Below are 27,139 nucleotides of genomic sequence, written 5' to 3'. Positions count from 1 at the left end.
GTAAAATTTTGCTCTCACTATCTAAAATTTCTGGATCCGTCACTATATATATATAGATATATTTAACTACTGTTAAAAATTTAAATTCAGATTCAAAGTCAAATATAAAGAAAATATAATTTTTCTTTTACTTTTATCTTATATCGACATTATTATATTAGACACAACTATAAATTTTTTCAATCATTACCTTGTGCACCCCGCTCTCTCTCATTAAAATAAATTTGAATTTCGTATTGTAATTCAAAGGTGTCATTCATGTGCAGGCCTCACATAGGTTATTTCTTTTTTTTCCCTCAAGGCTTTACTTTCTGTTATTATCTTTCCTCATCTTAATTCCTTAAAACTATTCAAAATCTTCTTCAAGAAAATTCATTTCTTTACCTTTTCCTACCCCTCCATTTGATTTACCAATTTAATTTTATCATTTTTTATCTTTTTTTTTTTGTCTTAATTCAATTTAGCATATTGTTTGCTTTCTTTCACCTTTTCCAAAATCAGAATTTCAAATATCTATAACACTTTTCTTCACTCACTATGTTATACTAGTTAACTTCATCCAAAAAAGTTAAACCAAAATTTTTTAAAGCTTTTATTTTATTATGTCATACTACAAAATTTAAAACTGTTAAGGTAAAAAGTTTGATGTGAACCAAAAGATTTTCTTTTCATTACGATTAAAAACATTTTTTTCTTTTCAAATTTTTTATTTAGTAAGTTCGTTACCAAATTCTATGAAAAAAGGTTTGTTACTTAATCCTTACAAAATTAATTAACAATAAAATAAGAATTTTATTTTACTTTTATTCTCTAAAAATAAATTAAATTAAATCCAAAGGAAATATATTCAAATTATTTTTATTATCTGTTATAATCTATTTTCAAAAATAAAATTCAAAATTGAATCAAGGCAAAAGACTTTTTTTAGAAAATTGAATTTTTGTTTTATTTTTAAATCACCAAATCATCTAAGGCAATGAGGAAAGAGAAACATGTCAATACACATCACACCATATAGAAAAATACTAAATCAAATAACATATATATTATCAATTTAAAATGTGAAATTTAATAGAAATTTACTAACCTTTATATGATTTTTTTTTTTAGAAATATTCACAATTATTTTCAACTTAAAAACAATCTTGCTCTCGTAATAGATATCTTTCTTGAAGTACTTATGCAATTGCATATCAATGGCTTGGACTTGAGACTATATTACTAAAATATTCACACGTAAGGTTTGTGACACCCTCTACCCCAACATAAATACAATAGATATAAACCATCTATATATAAATTCTTTCTTAGTCTAATATAAAATAATTATCTCAAGTATCATTGGGTAAAAGATGCACATTCATAATTTTCAACTATAAGTATCAAATTGTCAAGAAATAATAAAATAAAGATTATAGATTAATCCCAGTAAAGGTGGCAGGGCCTCCTAGTTAGAAATTAACTTATAATCTTTTAGAAAAATTATAATATGACAAAAATACACACTTTCAACATAAATAACATAAAAATTACAAAAGAAAAATAATAATAATTTAACAATAAGTCTAGCTAATCCCGATGTCACATCCTATCAGAGCGAAACCCAAACAGAAGCCTAAGCTTCACCACCAACATCCTCAGCCTCATGCTAATTATCTGCATCATAATTTAAATATACACAAAAATGACAAGGGAGTGAGAAACTTCTCACTCAGTTGCAGATATAGAAATAAAAGTTAAATAGCACACACACACGCAATATAATTCACATATATAATCAATCTCACATATATGCTTATGTATAATGATTTTCTTGACTTGACTCACTATTGTATGCATGTGGCGCCATACGGAAGTTTCAGAATTTATCACTGGTGACCCAAAGGTACACCTATCACTGGTGTTCATACACCTCGTTAGCATGTTACATCACTGGTGTCCCGAAGGCACACCTATCACTGGTGATCATACACCTTGTTAGCATCACTGGTATGCGGCCTCAGCGGCACACCTGGAGTAGTATGTGCATATGATGCATGTCATACATTCACAGACTCAACCTTTAGTATGTTACACATATCATATTCATATTTCATAATTAAGAATTATTTCAATAATCCAATTTAATAGTCCAATAGTCCAACAGTCCAAACAGTCCAACAGTCCAAACAGTCCAACAGTCCAACAGTCCAACAATCCAACAGTCCAGAGGTTGCTTAGGTATCATATTTTTCAATAATAATATATTAAGATCTTTTAAGTAAAGTAGGAAGCTTAAAAGGTAATATAAGATAATAAGGAGGCTCAGCCTTCCATTTAAATAATAGATTACAAATTTATAAATACTTAGGAGGCTTAGCCTTCCATTCAAATAACAGATTCTAATATGTAAATAAATAAGATATAAAACAAAACACATCAATAATACATATTCAAAGAAATAAACAACAGGCAAGGGATCGGGAGCCAATCCAACAAACAAACTATTTAACAATTATTCCCACACCCCCAAGCGAGGTTTCCCACTCCCCCCTTACCTGGATAAATAGGAATTTGGGCAGAATCTACTCTCTTTCTCCTTAAACCGGAACCGGAACTAGAGCAGAACCTTCTCTATTCTCCTCCTCTTTTCACAACCTAGGCAGAACCTTCTCTCTTATTTTCTCTTTCTATCTCTCTAGAATTCCTTCTCTCTAAACTTTTCTTCTCCCTAGTTATGAATTTTCAAAATCCTTAGGTCCCTATTTATAGAATTTATGAAGTTACTATGCACTATGCACTATTCATTAAAATAATATTATAAGTTACTATGCACTATGCACTATTCATTATTATATTCAAATTAATTATAATTTTGAAACTTCAAACGTCCGCAGCCCCCGAAAACGCAGCCTTTCACTATGCATACATAGTAAAACACTATTCATAAACACGTATACGTAAATAGTAAAATACGTATATGTAAATAGTAAAATACATATACATGAATAGTAAAATACATATACATAAATAGTAAAAATACGTATACGTAAATAGTAAAATACATAAATAAAATACTTATTCACATAATAAATACATAAAAAAATATTTCTTTTCATTGAATAAAATTTGGGATGTTACAAGGTTGATCCACACAAACAGTAATACTTGCTCATGTAATTACATTAACGATTAAAAAAAAAGTAAAATAAGTAGATGAAGTGAAGTAAACTCAATTGTAAAGGAAAATGTTGAGCATTTTCATGTACTTGACATCATTATATATAGTAAATTCAAATGTGAAAAAAAAATATACTATTAAAAATCAATTATGACATAACATTATCCAAATTAAGATAATAACATTATATACATTGATAATAGTTAAAATGTAACAAACATTATCTAAATGATAACTAAATTAAATAATTTAAATAAAATTATTTTATTTATTAACCAAATAATCTCTTCATTAATTTACTTAATAATATTTAATTTTCTCCATTCCACATAATATTTATATTATTAATTAAAATATTATAATAAATAAATATTTTTAAGTTTATTTCCTAACTTTAAAAAAATATCAAATGAAAGTAAACTAACTTATCTTCTCTATATAATTAAAACAATTATCTTCAATGGAAGTGATGAGAATATTTTTAGAATAAATATTTTTAAATATTTTTATATTTTAAAATGATTTTCATCATGAATAAAAATATTATAAATAAGCATACCTTCCATATATTTCTAGTTACAAAACAAACCTTTCAAGGCTTTCATGTTTATTTTGTTACAAAAACACACTTTTCATTTTTTCTTTTGTTACAAAACATACCTTTCTAGTTTTTTTTTTATTTTTAATAAAGCATACCTTCTTTTTAATATGTAACTATATATTTCTTTATTAAGGTTGGAACATCTAAAAGTTATTCCTTCTCAAAGTGTTACTTTATCATTGTTGTCTACAAGAAAAGACCTACTTAAAGGTTGAGGGGGGCCATGACCCCCTATCATTTTAAACTTTCTAATTTTTTAATATAATATATTATTTAATATGTAAAATAAAATGATATCATTAGTCTTTCAATTATATTGATTCGAGAGTTAAAAAGTTAATTATTAACTTTTGCAAATGTAACAAACTTGCAAATATTTTATAAGAACTTGAAATTTTATACTTTTGAGATGCACTAATAAATGCTTTCTCTTTCAATCACTATTGATTTTTCTACCAACTTTTATAATAAATAAAAAAATGATGACATAAAATGAATTATTGAAATCTGTAATTCTGGGTCTTCAAAAAAATGTGTAGGTTATTTATTTTTATAAAAATATAATTTGTATTACATAGTCTTGAATTATTTAATAAAAAATATCGATAAATAATATCCTTATTTTAAGAAATTAAAATTTAACTAATTTTATTTAATTTTTTATTATTTTATTTATTTATTTTTTTAACTTTTTTACTTAATTCTAAAATAAATTCACGAAACATTGATAACAAAAGTTAGAAAGAAAGACTAGAAAGACTAGAAAGAGTGGTATTTTAAGTAACCTCTCACTTTGTTCTCTTTTTTTTTTTTTTTTCTCTCTTCTATCAAGAACTTGCAAAAAAGAAAGAGCAGGGAAAAATTTAAGGTGTCCTCCCATCCATTTTTCTTTTTCTTCTCCCATCAAGAAAGTTTGGTTCATACTTTCTGTAACACCCCAATTTTCAAAAAGGTTATTATTATTATATTATTATATTTAGGGTCAGAAATATATTATTATTATAGAGAAAAAATATTTTATAATATACATGTATTTATTTTATTTAATTATTTTGAGGAAAATTAGAAGTGAGTTTAGAAGAGAAGGAAAATGGGTTGGGTTGACCCAGCCCAATGGATTAATTTTAAGAAAAGACTCAGGTGGTGTTAACCCTATCTGCCTCATTTGCGTTCTGAAGGGTTAGGGAAAAAAAAAGGAGAAACAAAGAGCTCTAAGGAAGAGTACTCAAGAACGATCTTAGATCACACCAAGATCATTCATCTTCTGCTTATCCAGGTACGGGGGAGATGAGTTTCTTCATATGTGAATATAGGGGCGTTCGGGTAGTGAGGGCAATCCCTAAGTCCCTCTAGGAACTCTATTTAAAATTCTGAACGATTATCTGTGCAATCGATGTTCTAAATTCTTAATTCATTTAGAAGAACTTATTTCTTGAATTGTCTTTGAATTCCATTGGGGATTTCTTGTTAATTCTTTATCCTTAAATTTGATGACTTGAATTTTATGTGTTAAGAAGAGTTTAGATTTTTTTTTGTAAAACCAATGGAAACCAATTTTTGAGGCTTGAGATGTGTATGGATTGATTTGGAACGTATGAAGAATATAAATGGAGTTAAACTGAACCAACGGGGTGTAGAAGTAGTGAAAATTGGTAAAAACCTTGTTGGAACTCGTAAAACGCAGGTTTAATTTCACATAGGGGAGTCTGGGCAGAGATTTGGGCGCTCAGCGCCAGTTTTGGGCGTCGGGCGTCGGGACCCCGACATACGTTTGTAATTTTGCGATATCTTTCTGTGTAGTTATCCAAATCGAGTGCCGTTTGTTTTGTTAGAAACTAGACATCTGGGGCTACTATTTAGACAAAAGAATCGTGTAAAAATATTAATATTTGATCAAGTTATGTGAGTTGTGTAACATCCCAGTTTTTATTATTATTATATGGTATTTGGTCATAATTTTGTGATTATATTTTACTTCAATTGTAGCTAATTCACATTTCATTTATGCTTAATTGTAGGCTTTAGAAATATGTGTGTTGTTGGGTTTAATTAGATAGTTGTGTATTTTTTTGTTTCTCGCTAAGCTGACTGGCAAGCCTCGGTTTTTGGGGCAGAACCTGGGCTCTAGTTATCCAAATGATACAAACTTTGTGACAATGGAAATCTAAGAGAAAACCCTACAACTTTCATGAAGAATCCATTTTCACATTCTGTCGTATAGAAGGTCAAAATCGGAATTTTATTTGTTAAAATCGTTTCTCGCTGGGCTGTTTGACAAGTCTCGGTTTTTGGGGCATAACTTGGGATGTGATTGTCCAAATGATGCACACTTGGTGGCTATGGAAAGATAAGAGACAAATCTAAAACTTTCATGAAGTAGCTATTCGCAAATTCGGCCGTCTATAAGGTCAAATTCGGTGGTCAAAAATCGGTGCGGAAAAGAATATGGCATCCAACTCATCCCATTTCGTTTTGTCTAAGATTTTTTCATTATTTTCCATTTTTTTAATGTTCTATGGAGGCTATAAATAGGCCTTCACTTCTCCATTGCAAACCATCCCTCAATTCTCATTCTCTCTTCTCTTATACTCTCTTCTTCTCCTCTTCTTCTCTTTGAAGACCTAGAGGAATCCATAGGAGGTGGTTCTACCCTAGTAGAAGGAGCCTAGAGGAGGAAGCTCTTCTTTAGTTTCAACGCCTGTTATCCAGGTAAGGGGGGAGTGAGAAACCTCGCTCTGGGTGTGGGATTGTATGCTTGGTAGTGGGATTGGCCCCCAATCCTGTGTTTGTTGTATGTCATATTGTTTGTATGTTCTAATTGCTGGGTTAATATGTGTGTATGAATAGAAATTCTGTTGAGATTATGATTGTGAAAGTTATGAATATGATATGATAATGTGAATGTGATGTTTCTAATGATATGATGTGATGATAATGTGATATAATGTGATGATAATGTGATATGATGTGATGATGAAATATGATGTGAAATGGCCATGAGATATGATTGACCATGAGATAGATAATGTGATAATGTGACAATGAGATATGAAATGTGATAAAGAGAAATGACCATGGAAAGTGATAAAGTGATATGAGAATGCATAGAGTCTTGTTTGACATGCATCATTTGCATAAAGTGATAAGGGTACGATATGGAATACGCCGCCAGAGAAGGCCCCCTAGTGTAAAAACTGTGAGGATCAGTCCTTGGGGATGGCTCGGTTTGGAAGTCCCAGTCTCGCCCATTGTGTGCATGGGATGTATCTTGCGCGGCTTAGCTATCCTGACGAGACTCTGGTAGTATGTCCTTCTAGTGAGAGTGCGCAGAGGTTGTGTCCCGGCATGTACTCCTAGACTACTCTTTGTGTATTGCTAGTGGCAATATACTACATGATAAGTGACTGGCGCCACATGCATGATAAAATGTAGTCCGTGTCCATACATGTGTCTTTTGATGTTATATGACAAATGAATATGCCTTGAATGAGTAAGATGTGATATTGTTATTAATCTATGTTATACATATTTTGTTTGTGCTTGGCTATCTGGTATATATTTCTACACTGTGAGCCGAGTGAGATGTTTTCTCACTCCCTTTTTCTTTGTGTTGTTTTTCTCTGACTGTTATACAGGTGATTATCAGTATGAGGCTGAGAATGTTGGTCGTGAAGCTTAGGCTTCTTTATGGGCTATGCTCTGATAGGACATGTGACATCGGGGCATAGATAAGATTAGATTAGGATGTTAATGTTATTATTTTGGAAACTTGAGATTTATTTCTTTGTAATTTCTGCTGATTGTGTTTGTTAAAAATGTGATACTCTTTAAACATGTTTGATTATTAAATGTTATATTTAAATTTATTGAGTTATGATATGCGGGGTAGAGGGTGTCACATTTAGTGGTATCAAAGCAGGTCGATCAAATCGACCGTGAGTTATGAGTCTACTGTGCTTGTGTGATAGTTGAGAAATTTATACTAGCATGATGGTTGATTATGTTTGTTGTCATGTGTACTATTTTCTTAGATTATGGCTGGTAGAAATGATCGTGCAATTGCTGATGCTCTTCAAGCGTTAGCACAAGCCGTGAGTAACAATAATAGGGCTGAAATCACTCCTAACTGGTTAGAGCGATTTCAACAAAATAATCCACCTACTTTCCAAGGAGGATATGACCCAGATGTTGCGATGAATTGGCTAATGGAAATCGAAAAGATTTTTAATGCCATGGAGTGTCCTTTCGCTCAGAAGGTGAGGCTGGCTACCTTCATGTTGACTGCTGATGCCCATTTTTGGTGGGAAGGAGCTCTTCAAAGGATGATTGATGGAGGAGTGCAATTGAATTGGGACAACTTCAAGAGAGTCTTCCTCGAAAAGTATTTCCCGGATGATGTAAGAAGCCAGAAAGAAGTTGAATTTCTCGAGCTGAAACAAGGAAATGATACAGTGGCAGAGTATGCTGCAAAATTTGATGCCTTGGTTCGCTATTGTACTCATTACCATGGTGAGGGTGGTGAAAGGGCTAAGTGTATTAAGTTCGTGAATGGCCTTCGTCCGGAGATAAAAACAGCAATTAATTATCAAGAGATCTATCACTATCCAACGCTTGTCAACAAGAGTAGAATCTATGATCGTGATAATCGTGCACGTGCTAGTTTCTACAAAGGGGCTGGAGGTCCTATACGTGCTGCAGGTTCTAGTGCTCTGGGTAAGAGTAAGCCTTACTCTGTTCCTACCAAAATTCAAGGAAATCATGCTAAGAGTAGATCCGTTGCTAGAAATTCTTTCGTAAGTGGTGCTGCTAGTGTAGGAGGCTCTGTTTCTACCCTTACTAATCGATGCAAGAAATGTGGGCTGCGTGGGCATGAACACTATAACTGTCCCGACAAAGAAATAACATGTTTCAATTGCAATGGCAAAGGTCATATTAGTACTCAGTGTCCACAATCGCCAAAGCAACGTATGATGGGAACATGAGCTAATTCTCAACCTAAACGTCCAACAACTACTGGAAGAGTATTTGCTCTTAGTAGTGCTGAAGCTACTCAGTCCGATAATTTAATACAAGGTATTTGTTTCATAGCTGAGAATCCTTTGGTTGTACTGTTTGACTCTGGTGCAACTCATTCTTTCATTTCTTTTGCCTGTGTCCAAAAATTGAAATTGCCAGTGTCTTATTTGAGCTATGATCTAGTTGTAGAAACTCCCACAGAAGGTCCCATATCTACTTCTAGTATTTGCCTCAAATGCCCAATTGCTATTTCTGAAAGACAGTTTCTGGTTGACCTTATCTGTTTGCCTCTTAGTCAACTCGATATCATTCTTGGAATGGACTGGTTATCTTCCAATCATGTCCTACTAAATTGTTTTGAAAAATCCATATCTTTTGGTGAGAATAAGGGCGCAGAGTTTTTAAGTGCTAACAAAATAAAAACTTGTTTAAAGGAAAATGAAAAGGTTTACATGATTCTCGCCTGTTTAACTCTTGAGAAAGACCATGAGCCTAGTAAGATTCCCATAGTAAGAGAGTTTCCTGAAGTTTTCCCTAAGGACATATCTAGCTTACCACCTGAGAGGGAGATTGAGTTTTCCATAGACTTAGTACCTGGTACTGCACCCATATCCATAGCACCTTATAGAATGTCCCCTAAGGAGTTAGCTGAACTCAAGAAACAGATAGAAGAACTTCAAGAGAAACAATTCATTAGACCTAGTGTCTCACCTTGGGGAGCGCCTGTTTTGTTGGTCAAGAAGAAAGATGGGAGCATGAGGTTGTGCGTAGACTATAGGCAACTAAATAAAGTAACCATCAAGAATAAGTATCCATTGCCTAGAATAGATGACCTTATGGACCAGCTAGTTGGGGCTTGTGTGTTTAGTAAGATAGATTTGAGATCAGGTTATCACCAAATCCGAGTGAAATCCGAGGATATCCCAAAGACTGCTTTTAGAACCCGCTATGGGCACTATGAGTATTTAGTTATGCCTTTCGGTGTAACTAATGCACCTGGAGTATTCATGGATTATATGAATAGGATCTTTCACCCCTATTTGGATAGATTTGTAGTAGTCTTCATAGATGACATCCTTGTATATTCTAAGACTAAGGAAGAACATGATGAACACCTTAGGATTGTCCTTCAAACCCTTAAGGAGAAGCAGTTATATGCTAAATTGTCTAAGTGTGAATTCTGGCTCAATAATGTAAGCTTTTTGGGACATGTGATTTCTGAAGGAGGGATAGCTGTAGACCCTTCTAAGGTAGAAGCTGTACTTGAGTGGAAAACACCTAAGTCAGTTTTTGAGATCAGGAGTTTTCTGGGGTTAGCTGGGTATTATAGGAGGTTTATAGAGGGTTTTTCTAAATTAGCATTACCTTTGACCAAATTGACTAGGAAGAATCAACCTTTTGTGTGGGACTCTAAGTGTGAAGAGAACTTTCAGGAACTTAAGAGGAGGTTAACTAGTGCCCCTATTTTAGCATTACCTGACCCTAATGAAACCTTTGTAGTGTATTGTGATGCCTCTAAGATGGGTTTAGGAGGGGTACTTATGCAGAAGGGAAAGGTAATAGCCTATGCTTCTAGGCAATTGAAAATCCATGAACAAAACTACCCTACCCATGACCTTGAATTAGCTGCAGTAGTATTTGTTCTTAAGTTGTGGAGGCATTACTTGTTTGGGTCTAGATTTGAAGTTTTTAGTGATCATAAGAGCCTTAAGTACTTATTTGACCAAAAAGAACTAAATATGAGGCAGAGGAGATGGTTAGAGTTCCTTAAGGATTATGATTTTCAATTAAATTACCACCCTGGCAAGGCTAATGTTGTAGCTGATGCTCTGAGTAGAAAATCCTTGAGAATCTCTTCTTTGATGATTAAGGAGTTGCACATGATTGAAGAGTTTAGAGATATGAGCTTAGTGTGTGAACTGACCTCTAGGAGTATTAAGTTGGGAGCCTTGAGAGTGACTAATAACTTGATAGATGAGATTAGAAAAGGTCAGAAAGCAGATCCTTTCTTATTGAGTCAAGTAGAGAAGTTGAATCAAGGTGTGGAAAGTGAGTTTAAAGTTGGAGTAGATGGGGTGTTAAGATTTAAGGACAGGTTATGCATTCCTAGTGTGCCTGAGCTTAAGAAAGCAATCCTAGAAGAAGGTCATAGGAGCAGCCTTAGTATCCATCCAGGAGCCACTAAGATGTACCAAGACCTTAGGAAAATGTTCTGGTGGCCTAAGATGAAGAGGGAGGTAGAGGAATTTGTGTATGCTTGCTTAGTATGTCAGAAAGCTAAAGTAGAACACCAGAAACCTTCAGGTCTGCTACAACCTTTAGATGTGCCTGTGTGGAAATGGGATAGCATCTCGATGGATTTTGTAGTAGGATTACCTAGGACAAGGAAGAACTTGGATGCTATATGGGTCATTGTGGATAGATTAACTAAGTCTGCCCATTTTATTCCCATTAACATTAGATACCCTTTGGAGAGATTAACCAAGTTGTACATAGGTGAGATTGTAAGGTTGCATGGGGTTCCTACTAGTATAGTTTCTGATAGAGATCCTAGGTTCACCTCTAGATTTTGGGAGAGCTTGCATAAGGCGTTAGGCACTAAGCTTAGGTTGAGTTCAGCATATCACCCCCAAACAGATGGCCAGACTGAGAGGACCATACAATCCTTAGAAGACTTGTTGAGAGCTTGTATCTTAGAACATGGAGGTACTTGGGATAGTTTCCTACCTTTGATAGAGTTTACCTACAATAATAGCTACCATTCCAGTATTGGGATGGCACCCTATGAGGCTTTGTATGGTAGGAGATGTAGAACACCTTTGTGTTGGGTAGAACCTGGAGAGAGTGCCATTTTGGGACCTGAGATAGTTCAACAAACCACCGAAAAGGTTAAGATGATCCAGGATAAAATGAGAGCGTCCCAAAGTAGACAAAAGAGCTACTATGATAAAAGAAGGAAAGACCTTGAGTTTAAAGAGGGAGATCATGTATTCCTTAAAGTAACTCCTTGGACTGGAATTGGTAGAGCACTTAAATCTCGCAAACTTACTCCAAGATTCATTGGTCCCTACCAGATCCTTAAAAGAGTTGGTGATGTAGCCTACCAAATTGCGTTACCTCCATCCCTATCAAATCTTCATGATGTCTTCCATGTTTCTCAACTTAGAAAATACATTCATGACCCATCTCATATTGTGGAACCCGACAACATTCAGTTAAAGGATAACCTCACTTATGAAACCATACCTTTGAGAATTGAGGACAAGAGGGTAAGGCAACTAAGAGGTAAGGAAATTCCTTTAGTCAAAGTTGTTTGGGGAGGAAACTTTGAAGAAGACGCTACATGGGAACTAGAAAGCAAAATGCGGGAAGCTCATCCATTCCTGTTTTCAGGTAAATTTCGAGGACGAAATTTCTTAAAGGAGGGGAGAATTGTAACATCCCAGTTTTTATTATTATTATATGGTATTTGGTCATAATTTTGTGATTATATTTTACTTCAATTGTAGCTAATTCACATTTCATTTATGCTTAATTGTAGGCTTTAGAAATATGTGTGTTGTTGGGTTTAATTAGATAGTTGTGTATTTTTTTGTTTCTCGCTAAGCTGACTGGCAAGCCTCGGTTTTTGGGGCAGAACCTGGGCTCTAGTTATCCAAATGATACAAACTTTGTGACAATGGAAATCTAAGAGAAAACCCTACAACTTTCATGAAGAATCCATTTTCACATTCTGTCGTATAGAAGGTCAAAATCGGAATTTTATTTGTTAAAATCGTTTCTCGCTGGGCTGTTTGACAAGTCTCGGTTTTTGGGGCATAACTTGGGCTGTGATTGTCCAAATGATGCACACTTGGTGGCTATGGAAAGATAAGAGAAAAATCTAAAACTTTCATGAAGTAGCTATTCGCAAATTCGGCCGTCTAGAAGGTCAAATTCGGTGGTCAAAAATCGGTGCGGAAAAGAATATGGCATCCAACTCATCCCATTTCGTTTTGTCTAAGATTTTTTCATTATTTTCCATTTTTTTAATGTTCTATGGAGGCTATAAATAGGCCTTCACTTCTCCATTGCAAACCATCCCTCAATTCTCATTCTCTCTTCTCTTATACTCTCTTCTTCTCCTCTTCTTCTCTTTGAAGACCTAGAGGAATCCATAGGAGGTGGTTCTACCCTAGTAGAAGGAGCCTGTCGCCACCGGCCCGAAACGGGCTTTCGGCATTCGCGAAGGATGGTTGGACTCTCTTATTTGTTTAAAAGTGTGGATTGCTAGAATGACTTATTCTCAAACTGAGACCTCGTCAAGCGAGCAATTTTATTAAAAGGCTCACCAATCCAGATTAATCCCAAGCGGGACCCTCTATGGATTGGTGGTTTTCGTGAAAGGAGGGTTCGTGGAGTCGCCACCAATGTTTTACTCAAAACATTGGAAAAAGGGATAAGGCTATTGATTTTAAAAATCAACTTTGGCCATTACAACCAGAGTTGGGTAAGGGAGTCGGTTACGCGTGGGGAAGGTGTTAGCACCCCACAACGCCCCTTTCGGGTTCCCTATGACAGATTATTTTCTAAAATAACAGTGTAAAATTACTAAATTACCCCTATTTATTCTAAGCAATTATAAATTAACTATCTACATGATGACAGTTTAAATATGCACACAGAAAGCAGTAAAAGGAAGGATTTAAGAAGAAACCTCTTGAAGCGTGCTTTATATATTGAGTAAAACTGGGAAGCTTTTTGGCGTTCCCTCGCTCTACAAGCTCGCTCGCTCCTTCCTAAAAAAACTTTTAACTATGGAAATCCGGAGGATTTCCCTTCGACTAGGTTCGATCCTCAAGCAAAATGGCTCGGGGCTCAAGAACTTCGTCGGATCAACTCTCCGAGTGATTTCTAGGGCAGAACACTGCTCAAAAACCCCAGAATACTCAAGGAGAGGGTTAAAACTATGTGAAAAAGTGTGGAATGACGTCCAATTGACGTCATATTTATAGGGAATAGGCGCAATACGGCCTACAGGTGCAATACGGCCGTATTGAAATTTTTGAACTTCAATACGGCCGTATTGAATTCAATACGGCCGTATTGAAATTCAGAAATTTCAATACGCCCGTATTAAGTTCACTGCGGCTGCATTGAAGCTTCAATACGGCCGTATTGATTTCAGTGCGGCCGTATTGAAGTTTCAGAAACTTCAATACGCCGTATTGAGTTCACTGCGGCCGTATTGAAGCTTCAATACGGCCGTATTAAGTTCAGTACGGCCGTATTGGGCTTCATTCCCTCCACTTCCTTATTTTGAGCTATTCTAAGACCTCTAGACCTACAGAGAACCCTCCTAGGGCCTTCCAGAAGTCCTTCTGGCTGATCTTCCTTCAGTCTTCGAGAGTCTTCAAGCTTTATTTCCGACCCGGACAATTTTAGGGGTCTACAGCTGCCCCCCCTTTACTTAGTCGGACGGCCTTTTGGTGTATCGGCTGACAAGTAAAGGAATTGACCCAATTGTCCGGGTTATGCGCCGACCTTCTGACTTGTAGCGTCTTCCGGTGGAAAATTGTCGAGTAGCCTCTCCAGGTTTTGCTTTGCTTGCTGCCCAAGCTGGAAGCTGTGAGTACCGCCTCTCCAGGCTTAGCTTCACTCTTTGTTCGAGCCGGAAGCTAAGTACCCTTGTGACAACGGTAGCAGTGTGAGTTTCGCCTCTCCAGGCTTAGTCTCGCTCTTTGTTCGAGCCGGAAACTAAGCACCTTTGTGACGACGGTGAGCAGTGTGAGTTTCGCCTCTCCAGGCTTTGCTTTGCTTGCTGCCCAAGCTGGAAGCTGTGAGTACCGCCTCTCCAGGCTTAGCTTCACTCTTTGTTCGAGCCGGAAGCTAAGTACCCTTGTGACAACGGTAAGCAGTGAGTACCCTCTTTCCAGAGATAGCTTCGCTCATTGTTCGAGCCGGAAGCTGCATACCTCCGTGTTTGTGACGACGGGTAGCGTGAATATCTCCTTTCCAGGGATTTGTGATGATTTTGTCTCCACAGTCCACGATGCTGCTTCGACGGTTGTTTCTGATTTTGTGCCACTGAGGGCTGGATAACGCAGGGATCCGTCTAGGGGATGTGCAGTCATTCACAGGTTCCTGTGCCCCAACTTGCATTGCATTGTTGGTACCCTTGGGGAATTTCTGACTCCTTGGGGTATAGACACAGATGCTCTTTCTCTCTGAGTTGAGCGATGCCTTATGTTTGGCTGACGTCCTTTGACGTTGGTGGAGTATCCCGGTTTATCCTTATTCGGGTATCTCTTTTTAATTTTTGGATTTTGTTGCCTCTGTGTAGGCTGTTATCCGCTGGGGATTCTGGATGTTGATTTGTGATTGGCCTCTTCTGTTAGGCAGATCATCTTGATGTTCAATGATAGGCTGAGAGCCGGATTCCGCTTGGGGAATGATTATTGATTTTTTTTCTTTTTTTTTTTTTTGGGTTTTCCTTTTTGAAGGAGTGCCTCTTATGTAGGCGACTGGGGATTTGAAGTTCAGTGTTTGGCTGAGTGCCAGATTCCGCTTGGGGAATACTTATTGATATTTTTGATTTTTCACTTTTTGCAGGGATGCCTCTGAGTAGGCGATTGGGGAATGAGGGATCTTATGTATCCTAGAGTATTATTTAGGAAGCCTCTGCAGGCTTAGCCTCACTCGACACTTGAGTTGGAGAGCTATCTTCACTGAGGAAGTTTAAGTCCTTTGACTTGGATATTCTGCTTGGGAGATCGTACTTCCATTGGGGATTTTGACGATCTTGCTTGATAGCTCTTGCTGGGGATTTTGAATCCAAGAGCATGAGTTGAGGTTCCCTCTGGGGAGTATTATTTCTGCGAGCCTCTCCAGGCTCATTGACTCTGTACAGTTGGGGGAGTATTATTTCTGCAAGCCTCTCCAGGCTTTATTATCTTGAAAGAGTATTATTTCAGCAAGCCTCTCCAGGCTCAATTATTCTGAGAGTATTATTTCGGCGAGCCTCTCCAGGCTCAATTATTTTGAAGGAGTATTATTTCGACAAGCCTCTCCAGGCTCAGTTATTCTGTGGGACGCTGTTGATTTTCTGAATCTTTGCATTTTGTTTGCTGCTATCATACACAAGCAATTTTTCCTATTTTTCTATTTTATGTGGTTGCCTTATGATAAGGTCTTTGAATGTGCAACTAATGTGTGTGTGATGCACAAATGCAATACAATTTTTTTTATTTTTGTTCATTTATTTAGAAAAGTGAGTGGCTCTCCCTATCCTCTTCTTCTTGGAGGACTTTCTGTCATTGACGCGAGGGAGTATTTTTGTAAGCCTTTATGCAGGAGATTATGGATTTTACAGGAACCCCTCCAATTTTCTTTTATTGACCGATTATTAATGGAATTTCGTACAATTTTTATGAAAAACCAATTCAGAGGCATAATCACATGGTCAAGAAAGAAAAGAAACAAATGGATATTTTTATTGATATTCAAATGTTTATACAGAAAGATTTACAAAGGGATTTTCTGAAGAATGGCTGGCCAGGGTAGGCTGTACATTTTTGGCTTAAACAATTTCATCTGTGATTGCCGCCCTTCCCGTTCCCTAGTTGCTTCGGGTGAGATGCCTGAGCCAGGAGTGTAGATGCTGCAAGACGCTTGCTTTTAGAAGATTATCACTTGAACCGCCTTTCGGTTTTCGATTCAAGTGATCGTTGCTTGCTTTACTTTTTGTATCTTATTCTTTTGCCCCTAATTTTTGCCTAGGACATGTCCTAGCGGGGATAATTTTGCCTTTGTTTTGCCTAGTACCCTTGTACTGGCGGGCTTTTCGTTTTGCCCTAACTTTTGCCTAGGATGCCCTTTTTGGGTTTTCATCCTAGCGGGCTGATGCAAGCAACGTCTTCAAGCATAATACTTCTTTACCACGTCAGCGTTGACTGGGTATCGAAGTTCTTCTCCATCCATGTCTGTGAGAATCAATGCTCCTCCGGAGAAGGCTCGCTTCACCACGTATGGTCCTTCGTAATTTGGGGCCCACTTTCCGATTTTGTCCTTTTGAGCTGGTAGCAATTTCTTCATCACCAGCTCTCCCTCATGGTAGATTCGAGGATGGACTTTCTTGTCAAAAGCCTTTTTGATCTTCCTTTGGTAGGCTTGACCATGGCATATAGCGTTCAGTTGTTTTTCTTCGATAAGGTTCAATTGGTTGTATCGACTTTGAACCCATTCTGCCTCGGAAAGTTTTGCTTCCATGATTACTCTCAGAGAAGGTATCTCGACTTCAACCGGCAGAACTGCCTCCATTCCATAAACAAGGGAGAATGGAGTAGCCCCTGTGGATGTACGTACTGAAGTTCTATAACCATGGAGAGCAAAGGGTAGCATCTCATGCCAGTCTTTGAATGAGACAACCATCTTTTGTACTATCTTCTTGATATTCTTATTGGCTGCCTCGACTGCCCCATTCATCTTTGGTCGATATGGGGAAGAGTTGTGGTGCTGAATTTTGAACTCTTTGCACAGTTCTTCCACCATCTTATTGTTCAAATTGGATCCATTATCAGTGATGATTTTGTCGGGAATACCGTATCTGCATATGATATTCTTTCTGATGAAGGATGTTACCACTTTTCGGGTCACATGAGCATACGATGCCGCTTCTACCCATTTAGTGAAATAGTCAATGGTCACAAGGATGAACCTATGTCCATTGGATGCCTTTGGCTCGATGGGTTCAATAACATCCATGCCCCACATTGCGAATGGCCATGGTGAAGCCAAAACATTGAGTGGCGTTGGTGGGACATGAATGTTGTCGGCGTATGCTTGACACTTGTGGCATTTCCGGACGTATTGGTAACAATCCCTTTCAATGGTCGACCAATAATATCCTGCTCTGAGGATTTTCTTAGCCATTGCAGGTCCGGGGATATGGGTACCGAAAACCCCCTCATGTATTTCTTTGATTACATTTTGAGCTTCGACTTGGTCTATGCACCTCAACAAGACCGAGTCATAATTCTTTTTGTAGAGGGTTTCTCCAATCAACAGAAATCCCATGGCCCTTCTTCGGATATGTTTTTTATCATTATCGCTAGCCATATCAGGATATTCCCCTTTTGACAGATATTGTTTGATGTCATGGAACCATGGATGATCGTCAACATCTTCATCTATCAGTAGGCAGAACGCTTGCTTATCGTGCCGCCGGATATTGATGATGGGCATTTCATGCTCCTTATCCAAGGCGAACATCGATGATAGTGTAGCAAGGGCGTCAGCGAACTGATTTTCCTCCCTTGGGATATATTCAAAGACGACAGTTTGAAAGAATTGTATCAGGTCTTTGATATGCTCGACATATGGTATCAGCTTAGGATTTCGGACTTCCCATTCACCTCGCAGTTGGTGGATGACTAAAGCCGAATCTCCAAATACTTTGAGCTTTAGGATACCATTGTTGATTGCTGCTTGGATTCCTAACGCGCAAGCCTCGTATTCGGCCATGTTATTTGTACAGTCGAAGTTGAGTCTTGCCGTTAAGGGGATATGCTTTCCTTGCGGGGAGATTAATACTGTTCCAATCCCCTGTCCAAGCATGTTGGAGGCTCCATCAAAATACATGATCCATGCATCATTCTTGGGTTCCTCGTGTTGTAGGTTCATTATATCCTCATCGGGGAAATCATCCTAAAGGGATTGATAGTCATTGGTCGGCCCGTGTGCTAGGTAATCAGCTAGGGTACTACCCTTGATGGCCTTTTGTGTGACATGTATGATGTCAAATTCTGATAATTGTACTTGCCATCGGGCGATCTTCCCAGTGATTATCGGTTTGTCGAACACGTACTTAATTGGGTCCATTTTGGAAACCAACCAAGTAGTATGCCTAATCATATACTGCCTGAGCCGTTGTGTTGCCCATGCTAACGCACAGCATGTCTTTTCTAGTGGCGTGTAGCGGGTTTCATAATCAAGGAACTTTTTGCTCAGGTAGTAGATGGCTTGTTCTTTCTTCTTTGTTTCATCTTGTTGTCCTAGCACAGCTCCCATGGACTCATCAAGCACCGTCAGATAGAGGATTAATGGTCTTCCCTTGACAGGTGGCACCAACACTGGTGGATTGGCCAAGCACTGTTTGATCTTATCGAAAGCTTGTTGACAATTCTCATTCCAAACTTCGGAATGATTCTTGCGTAACAGCTTGAATATTGGTTTGCACGTGTCAGTTAACTGTGCGATGAACCTTGCGACGTAGTTCACCCTGCCGAGGAATCCTCTAATTTCTTTCTCAGTTTTAGGAGGAGGCATTTCCATTATTGCCTTTACTTTATCGGGGTCCACCTCTATGCCTTTTTCACTAACGATGAACCCGAGAAGCTTACCCGACCGAACTCCGAAAGTACACTTAGCCGGGTTTAGCTTAAGCTGATACTTACGAAGCCGATTGAATAATTTTCTCAAATATTGGATGTGGTCCATCTCGTCTTTTGACTTTGCGATCATGTCATCCACGTATACTTCAATTTCTTTGTGGATCATATCGTGGAATAGTGTCACCATCGCTCGTTGGTAGGTGGCACCCGCATTTTTAAGTCCAAAAGGCATCACCCTGTAGCAGAAAGTTCCCCAAGGTGTAATGAAAGAAGTTTTCTCGCGGTCTTCTATATTCATCTTGATTTGATTATATCCCGAGTATCCATCCATAAAGGAGTAGAGTGTGTTTGTAGCGGTGTGATCCACAAGTGTATCGATGTGGGGCAAGGGAAAATCGTCCTTTGGACTGGCACGATTCAAATCCCTATAATCAACACACACTCTAACCTTCCCATTCTTTTTGATGACTGGCACAATGTTAGCCAGCCATTCGGGATACTGGGATACAACCAAGAATCCCGCGTCCAATTGTTTTTCTACCTCTTCCTTAATCTTTAAGGACCATTCGGGCTTGATTCGTCGAAGCTTTTGCTTAATGGGTCGAAACCCCTCTTTTAAGGGCAACTTGTGTTCAACGATGTTGGAGTCCAAACCGGGCATATCATGGTACGACCATGCAAATACGTCCTTGTATTCCCTCAACAATTGAATCAATTGCGTTTTTATTCCATCACTGATACGGGTCCCAATGTTGACCTCTTTCAATTCTTGACCCTGCCCCAAATTCACGGTCTCCAATTCTTCTTGATTCGGTTGGAGTAGACGAGCTTCTTGATCTAGCAGTCTTTGCAGATCCGGAGAGATGGTCTCCTCATCACTGTCCAACTCAACCCATTCACCCTCGGCTTTTGGATCCCGGTCAGAGCGAGCAATCACAGACATAATTATTTATTGGTTCTGTTTAGGTTTAGAGTTTATTAATATTAATGAGAGAGAGAGAATAGAACAAAATGAGAGAATAATGTGTGAAAAATGCCTCTTTATTGCTATATGTATGTAAAACTGTACAAAACCCTTATTTACATGAAAAGGTTCTCATGATCTCGGGTACTGATCATGAGTCCCTAAAAGAAAAAAGAATGTGGAGGGGCCCTATTATGGCTTGCCCTTCTCTCTACTCCTGCTGCGGTAGAGGATTCTTGCTTACGTCGGGCGCCGTCGAATCGAAAGTGACCCACCCAGCATCGATAAGGTCTTGGACCTTATACTTGAGAGCTCGGCAGTTCTCCGTTGAATGCCCCGGTGCCCCCGAATGGTATAGACATTTGTCTTGTGGATTGTACCAATCGGGGTAAGGTGGATTCACTTTCTTTGGTGGAATGTAAGCTATAAGACGCGCCTCCACTAGCTTCGGCAGGAGATCGCTATAAGTGGTCGGAAGTTTATCAAACTTCTTCACAGAGTTGTTTTGCGATTTGCCTGACTTCGAAGCGGAAGAAGATGGAGCAATGGTTACAGCGTTGACTCCTCCTTCTTTCTTCTTCCCGAAGGCCTTCTTAGCTTCATATGATTGGGAAGGCTTAGCCAGCTTCCCACTTTTAAGTCCTTGTTCCACCCTTTCTCCAATGGTGATGATGTCCGAGAAGAGTGTCGTTGTGTTCCCTATCATTTTATCGTAATAGGGACCAGTCAACGAGTTGATGAATAAGGACACCGTCTCCTTATCCGACAGCGGGGGCTCTATCTGTGCCGCCAACTCCCTCCAACGTTGGGCGTACGCCTTGAAGGATTCATTGTTCTTTTTACTCAAGGCTTGAAGATCGGACCTATCGGGTGTTAGGTCGATGTTGTATTTATAGCGCTTGAGAAAGGCGTCGGCCAACTGCCTCCATGTATGTACTAGATTTCCATCTAGCTGCATATACCAGTTGAGTGCAGTTTCAGCTAAGCTCTCTTGAAAGCAGTGGATCAAGAGCTTTTCATTTGTGGCATATGCAGCCATCTTACGACAGTACATGGTGAGATGACTTTTGGGGCAAGTCGATCTCACATACTTTGGGAAATCCGGCACTTTAAATTTAGGAGGGAATTGAATGTCCCTCACTAAGCACATGTCGGCGGCATCTTTGATGTCAAAATCATGCCCCTCCATAGCCCTTAGCCGATCCTCGAGGGCGTGGAATTGTTCCTTTGATACTTCGGGCTCTTTAATCATAATTCCAGCCCCAAGATGTACAGCGTGTGGAGGATCTTTTTCATGCTCTTCCTCCTCTCCCTCATGATGGGACCCATGATCACTGTGATGAGATCCATGGATGTTGTGATGACGCATGAGTTCCATCATTTGCGCCATTTGGTCTTTAAGTTGTGAAAGCTCGGTTGTGAGCTTTTTGTTTTGCTCCTCCAATGCTTCCATTTTCTTGATTTTCTGTGCGCGCGTAAGGACAGAGAGATGACCAGCCACTTTCTAAAATGAATGTTTAGTTAGTTTATTTTATGGAATGAATACACTCTTTAACATGAGCTTGATAAACCTCCATCTTTAAGGCGTTGCCTTTTTAAGATGGAAGTTTATCACCCTTCTTTATCTATGATCTCTCCCCAACGGAGAATCTCTATAGTCATGGGTCTCTTTCACTCATGTCAAGAGGTATTGGTGACCCTAAAATGTATGTTTTTATGAGGATGCATGATGTCTTATTGGTAATGATGTACATGCTCCTCACTTTTATTATATTTTCACACATGGTCTTTCCTCTCATGTCATGGTTTTTTCATGCATGGGGATTATTTTTAGACCTTATCACGAGGTTATTTATTAATGCACAAACAATGTCACATAACGAATGCACAAACAATTCACTCATCCACGAACAGTCACGAGCGAATCACGAGGTAGGGGTCTCCTGCAGAAAAGTGCATATTCAAGGAGGATCTAACTGTTCTCACTTGGTCAAAGGCCCCCAAGGTGCCCCCATTATAGGGACCCAATTCCTCTCATCGTAGGTCGATGGAAAGCTCCAACGCACCGTCGGACTCAAGTTCATGGTTATCACCTTGAGTGATGTTTTCCGACAACGGTCTACGGGCACCTATAGACCCATTCGACAACCGGCCGTACTAACATCCACTCCCTATGGTTAATCACTCATGCCCCCGGGTATAGAGGGAACTGTTGTGTGCAAAGTTTTGTGTGCAGTTTTTATTTCAAACAATTGCGCAAATTTAAAAATACAACAGTTATTAAAGCCAAATAGATAAACATGTTATCATACAAGTGAGGGGTAATGAAGTAATTTTTAACTATTATTTGTTAAAAATAATCTGTCACTAAATGGGACTGACTCTCGAAGCTTCCCCAGTGGAGTCGCCATCTGTCGCCACCGGCCCGAAACGGGCTTTCGGCATTCGCGAAGGATGGTTGGACTCTCTTATTTGTTTAAAAGTGTGGATTGCTAGAATGACTTATTCTCAAACTGAGACCTCGTCAAGCGAGCAATTTTATTAAAAGGCTCACCAATCCAGATTAATCCCAAGCGGGACCCTCTATGGATTGGTGGTTTTCGTGAAAGGAGGGTTCGTGGAGTCGCCACCAATGTTTTACTCAAAACATTGGAAAAAGGGATAAGGCTATTGATTTTAAAAATCAACTTTGGCCATTACAACCAGAGTTGGGTAAGGGAGTCGGTTACGCGTGGGGAAGGTGTTAGCACCCCACAACGCCCCTTTCGGGTTCCCTATGACAGATTATTTTCTAAAATAACAGTGTAAAATTACTAAATTACCCCTATTTATTCTAAGCAATTATAAATTAACTATCTACATGATGACAGTTTAAATATGCACACAGAAAGCAGTAAAAGGAAGGATTTAAGAAGAAACCTCTTGAAGCGTGCTTTATATATTGAGTAAAACTGGGAAGCTTTTTGGCGTTCCCTCGCTCTACAAGCTCGCTCGCTCCTTCCTAAAAAAACTTTTAACTATGGAAATCCGGAGGATTTCCCTTCGACTAGGTTCGATCCTCAAGCAAAATGGCTCGGGGCTCAAGAACTTCGTCGGATCAACTCTCCGAGTGATTTCTAGGGCAGAACACTGCTCAAAAACCCCAGAATACTCAAGGAGAGGGTTAAAACTATGTGAAAAAGTGTGGAATGACGTCCAATTGACGTCATATTTATAGGGAATAGGCGCAATACGGCCTACAGGTGCAATACGGCCGTATTGAAATTTTTGAACTTCAATACGGCCGTATTGAATTCAATACGGCCGTATTGAAATTCAAAAATTTCAATACGCCCGTATTAAGTTCACTGCGGCTGCATTGAAGCTTCAATACGGCCGTATTGATTTCAGTGCGGCCGTATTGAAGTTTCAGAAACTTCAATACGCTGTATTGAGTTCACTGCGGCCGTATTGAAGCTTCAATACGGCCGTATTAAGTTCAGTACGGCCGTATTGGGCTTCATTCCCTCCACTTCCTTATTTTGAGCTATTCTAAGACCTCTAGACCTACAGAGAACCCTCCTAGGGCCTTCCAGAAGTCCTTCTGGCTGATCTTCCTTCAGTCTTCGAGAATCTTCAAGCTTTATTTTTGTCCCGGACAATTTTAGGGGTCTACAGAGCCTAGAGGAGGAAGCTCTTCTTTAGTTTCAGCGCCTGTTATCCAGGTAAGGGGGGAGTGAGAAACCTCGCTCTGGGTGTGGGATTGTATGCTTGGTAGTGGGATTGGCCCCCAATCCTGTGTTTGTTGTATGTCATATTGTTTGTATGTTCTAATTGCTGGGTTAATATGTGTGTATGAATAGAAATTCTGTTGAGATTATGATTGTGAAAGTTATGAATATGATATGATAATGTGAATGTGATGTTTCTAATGATATGATGTGATGATAATGTGATATAATGTGATGATAATGTGATATGATGTGATGATGAAATATGATGTGAAATGGCCATGAGATATGATTGACCATGAGATAGATAATGTGATAATGTGACAATGAGATATGAAATGTGATAAAGAGAAATGACCATGGAAAGTGATAAAGTGATATGAGAATGCATAGAGTCTTGTTTGACATGCATCATTTGCATAAAGTGATAAGGGTACGATATGGAATACGCCGCCAGAGAAGGCCCCCTAGTGTAAAAACTGTGGGGATCAGTCCTTGGGGATGGCTCGGTTTGGAAGTCCCAGTCTCGCCCATTGTGTGCATGGGATGTATCTTGCGCGACTTAGCTACGAGACTCTGGTAGTATGTCCTTCTAGTGAGAGTGCGCAGAGGTTGTGTCCCGGCATGTACTCCTAGACTACTCTTTGTGTATTGCTAGCGGCAATATACTACGTGATAAGTGACTGGCGCCACATGCATGATTGTAGACCCCTAAAATTGTCCGGGTCGGAAATAAAGCTTGAAGACTCTCGAAGACTGAAGGATAATCAGCCAGAAGGACTCCTCGAAGGCCCTAGGAGGGTTCTCGGTAGGTCTAGAGGTCTTAGAATAGCTCAAAATAAGGAAGTGGAGGGAAAAAGCCCAATACGGCCGTACTGAACTTAATACGGCCGTATTGAAGCTTCAATACGGCCGCAGCGAAACTCAATACGGCGTATTGAAGTTTCTGAAACTTCAATACGGCCGTACTGAAGTCAATACGACCGTATTGACACTTCAATACGGTCGTACTGAAGTCAATACGACCGTATTGACACTTCAATACAACCGCAGCGAACTCAATACGGGCGTATTGAAATTTCTGAATTTCAATACGACCGTATTGAACTTCAATACGACCGTATTGAAGTTCAAAAATTTCAATACGGCCGTATTGCCCCTGTAGGCCGTATTGCGCCTATTCCCTATAAATATGACGTCAATTGGACGTCATTCCACACTTTTTCACTCAGTTTTGACTCCCTCCTTGAGTATTCTGGGGTTTTTGAGCAGTGTTCTACCCTAGAAATCTCTCTGGGAGTCGATCCGACGAAGTTCTTGAGCCCCGAGCCATTTTGCTTGAGGATCGAACCTAGTCGAGGGGAAATCTTTTTGATTCCCTTAGTTAAAATTTTGTTCTAGGAGAGCGAGGAGCGGGCTTGTAGAGCGAGGGAACGCCAAAACGCTTCCCAGTTCTTTGCAATATATAAAAGCACGCTTCAAGAGGTTTCCCTTCAATCCTTCCTTTTACTGCTTTCTGTGTGCATATTTAAACTGTCATCATGTAGATAGTCAATTTATAATCGCTTAGAATAAATAGGGGTAATTTAGTAATTTTATACTGTTCTTTTAAAAATAATCTGTCATAGGGAACCCGAAAGGGGCGCCGTGGGGTGCTAACACCTTCCCCACGCGTAACCGACTCCCTTACCCAACTCTGGTTGTAATGGCCAAAGTTGATTTATAAAATCAATTGCCTTATCCCTTTTTCCAATGTTTTGAGTAAAACATTGGTGGCGACTCCACGAACCCCTCCTTTTGCGAAAACCACTAATCCATGGAGGGTCCCGCTTGGGATTAATATGGATTGGTGAGACGTTTTAATAAATAAATTGGATAGGATCGACAAGGTCTCAGTTTGAGAACAAGTCGTTCTAATAATCCAATACATTTTCAAAACTAAAATAAAAGCGAGCTCGACCGTCTTCGCGAATGCCGAAAGCCCGTTTCGGGCCGGTGGCGACAGATGGCGACTCTGCTGGGGAAGCCTCGAGAGTCAGTCCCATTTAGTGACAGATTATTTTTAACAAATAATAGTTAAAAATTACTTTATTACCCCTTCACTTGTATGATAACATGTTTATCTATTTGGCTTTAATAACTATTGTTTGTTTAAATTCCGCAATTGTTTGAAATACAAACTGTACACAAACCTTTGCACACAACAGTTCCCTCTATACCCGGGGGCATGAGTGGTAATCCATAGGGAGTGGATGTTAGTACGGCCGGTTGATGGGTTTATAGGAGCCTATGAGACCGTTGTCGGAAAACATCACTCAAGGTGATAACCATGAACTTGAGTCCGACGGTGCGTTGGAGCTTTCCATCGACCTACGAAAAGAGGAATTGGGTCCCTATAATGGGGGCACCTTGGGGGCCTTTGACCAAGTGAGAACAGTTAGATCCTCCTTGAATATGCACTTTTCTGCAGGAGACCCCTACCTCGTAATTTGCTCGTGACTGTTCGTGGATGAGTGAATTGTTTGTGTAAATGCTTATGTGCAATTGTTTGGGAATTAATGAATAACCTCGTGATAAGGTCTAAAAATAATCCCAATGCATAAAAAACCATGACATGAGAGGAAAGACCATGTGTGAAAATATAATAAGAGTGAGGAGCATGTGCATCATTACCAATAAGACATCATGCACCCTCATGGAAACATACATTTTAGGATCACCAATACCTCTTGACATGAGTGAAAGAGACCCATGACTATGGAGATTCTCCGTTGGGGAGAAATCATAGATAAAGAAGGGTGGTAAACTTCCGTCTTAAAAAGGCAGCGCCTTAAAGATGGAGGTTTATCAAGCTCATGTTAAAGAGTGTATTCATTCCATAAAATAAACTAACTAAACATTCATTTTAGAAAGTGGCTGGTCATCTCTCTGTCCTTACGCGCGCACAGAGAATCAAGAAAATGGAAGCATTGGAGGAGCAAAACAAGAAGCTCACAACCGAGCTTTCACAGCTTAAAGAGCAAATGGCGCAGATGATGGAACTCATGCGTCATCACAACATCCATGAATCTCATCATAGTGATCATGGGTCCCATCATGAGGGAGAGGAGGAAGAGCATGAAAAAGATCCTCCAAACGCCGTACCCCTTGGGGCAGGAATTATAATAAAAGAGCCCGAGGTCTCAAAGGAACAATTCCATGCCCTCGAGGATCGGCTAAGGGCTATGGAGGGGCATGATTTTGATGTCAAAGATGCCGCCGATATGTGTTTAGTGAGGGACATTCAATTCCCTCCTAAATTTAAAGTGCCGGATTTCC

General features: G+C 38.9%; 1 protein-coding gene and 1 long non-coding RNA gene across 2 annotated transcripts; one reads left to right on the top strand and one right to left on the bottom strand.

Moving 5' to 3' along the window:
- Positions 1–1,338: 1,338 nt before the first annotated feature.
- LOC145953246 (uncharacterized) lies at positions 1,339–3,569 on the bottom strand. Its single transcript, XR_014430794.1, has 2 exons — positions 2,538–3,569; positions 1,339–1,656 (listed from the first exon to the last, which is right to left on the bottom strand). It is a non-coding gene; the product is annotated as an uncharacterized LOC145953246 (long non-coding RNA).
- Positions 3,570–7,954: 4,385 nt separating this feature from the next.
- LOC145953305 (uncharacterized) lies at positions 7,955–12,428 on the top strand. The gene is made up of 7 exons (XM_083067248.1): positions 7,955–8,017; positions 8,126–8,726; positions 8,937–9,046; positions 9,212–9,502; positions 9,869–10,098; positions 11,803–12,170; positions 12,385–12,428. The coding sequence occupies exons 1-7, from the start codon at positions 7,955–7,957 to the stop codon at positions 12,426–12,428; spliced, it is 1,707 nt and encodes a 568-aa protein (XP_082923374.1).
- Positions 12,429–27,139: the final 14,711 nt, after the last annotated feature.

Source organism: Cajanus cajan, chromosome 11 (genome assembly GCF_000230855.2).
Source record: "Cajanus cajan strain Asha chromosome 11, NIPB_CcT2T_4, whole genome shotgun sequence".
NCBI classification, from domain to species: domain Eukaryota; kingdom Viridiplantae; phylum Streptophyta; class Magnoliopsida; order Fabales; family Fabaceae; genus Cajanus; species Cajanus cajan.
This window is presented reverse-complemented; position numbering and strand designations above follow the sequence as displayed.

Bases quoted from the DNA above. Each gene is read 5' to 3' on its own strand.
- LOC145953305 (XM_083067248.1), top strand. From the start codon at position 7,955: ATGAATTGGCTAATGGAAATCGAAAAGATTTTTAATGCCATGGAGTGT. The intron at 8,727-8,936 runs GTATGATGGGAA...TGAAATTGCCAG, and splicing joins TCCACAATCGCCAAAGCAAC to TGTCTTATTTGAGCTATGAT. The intron at 10,099-11,802 runs GTATTATAGGAG...TGGAATTGGTAG, and splicing joins AGTTTTCTGGGGTTAGCTGG to AGCACTTAAATCTCGCAAAC.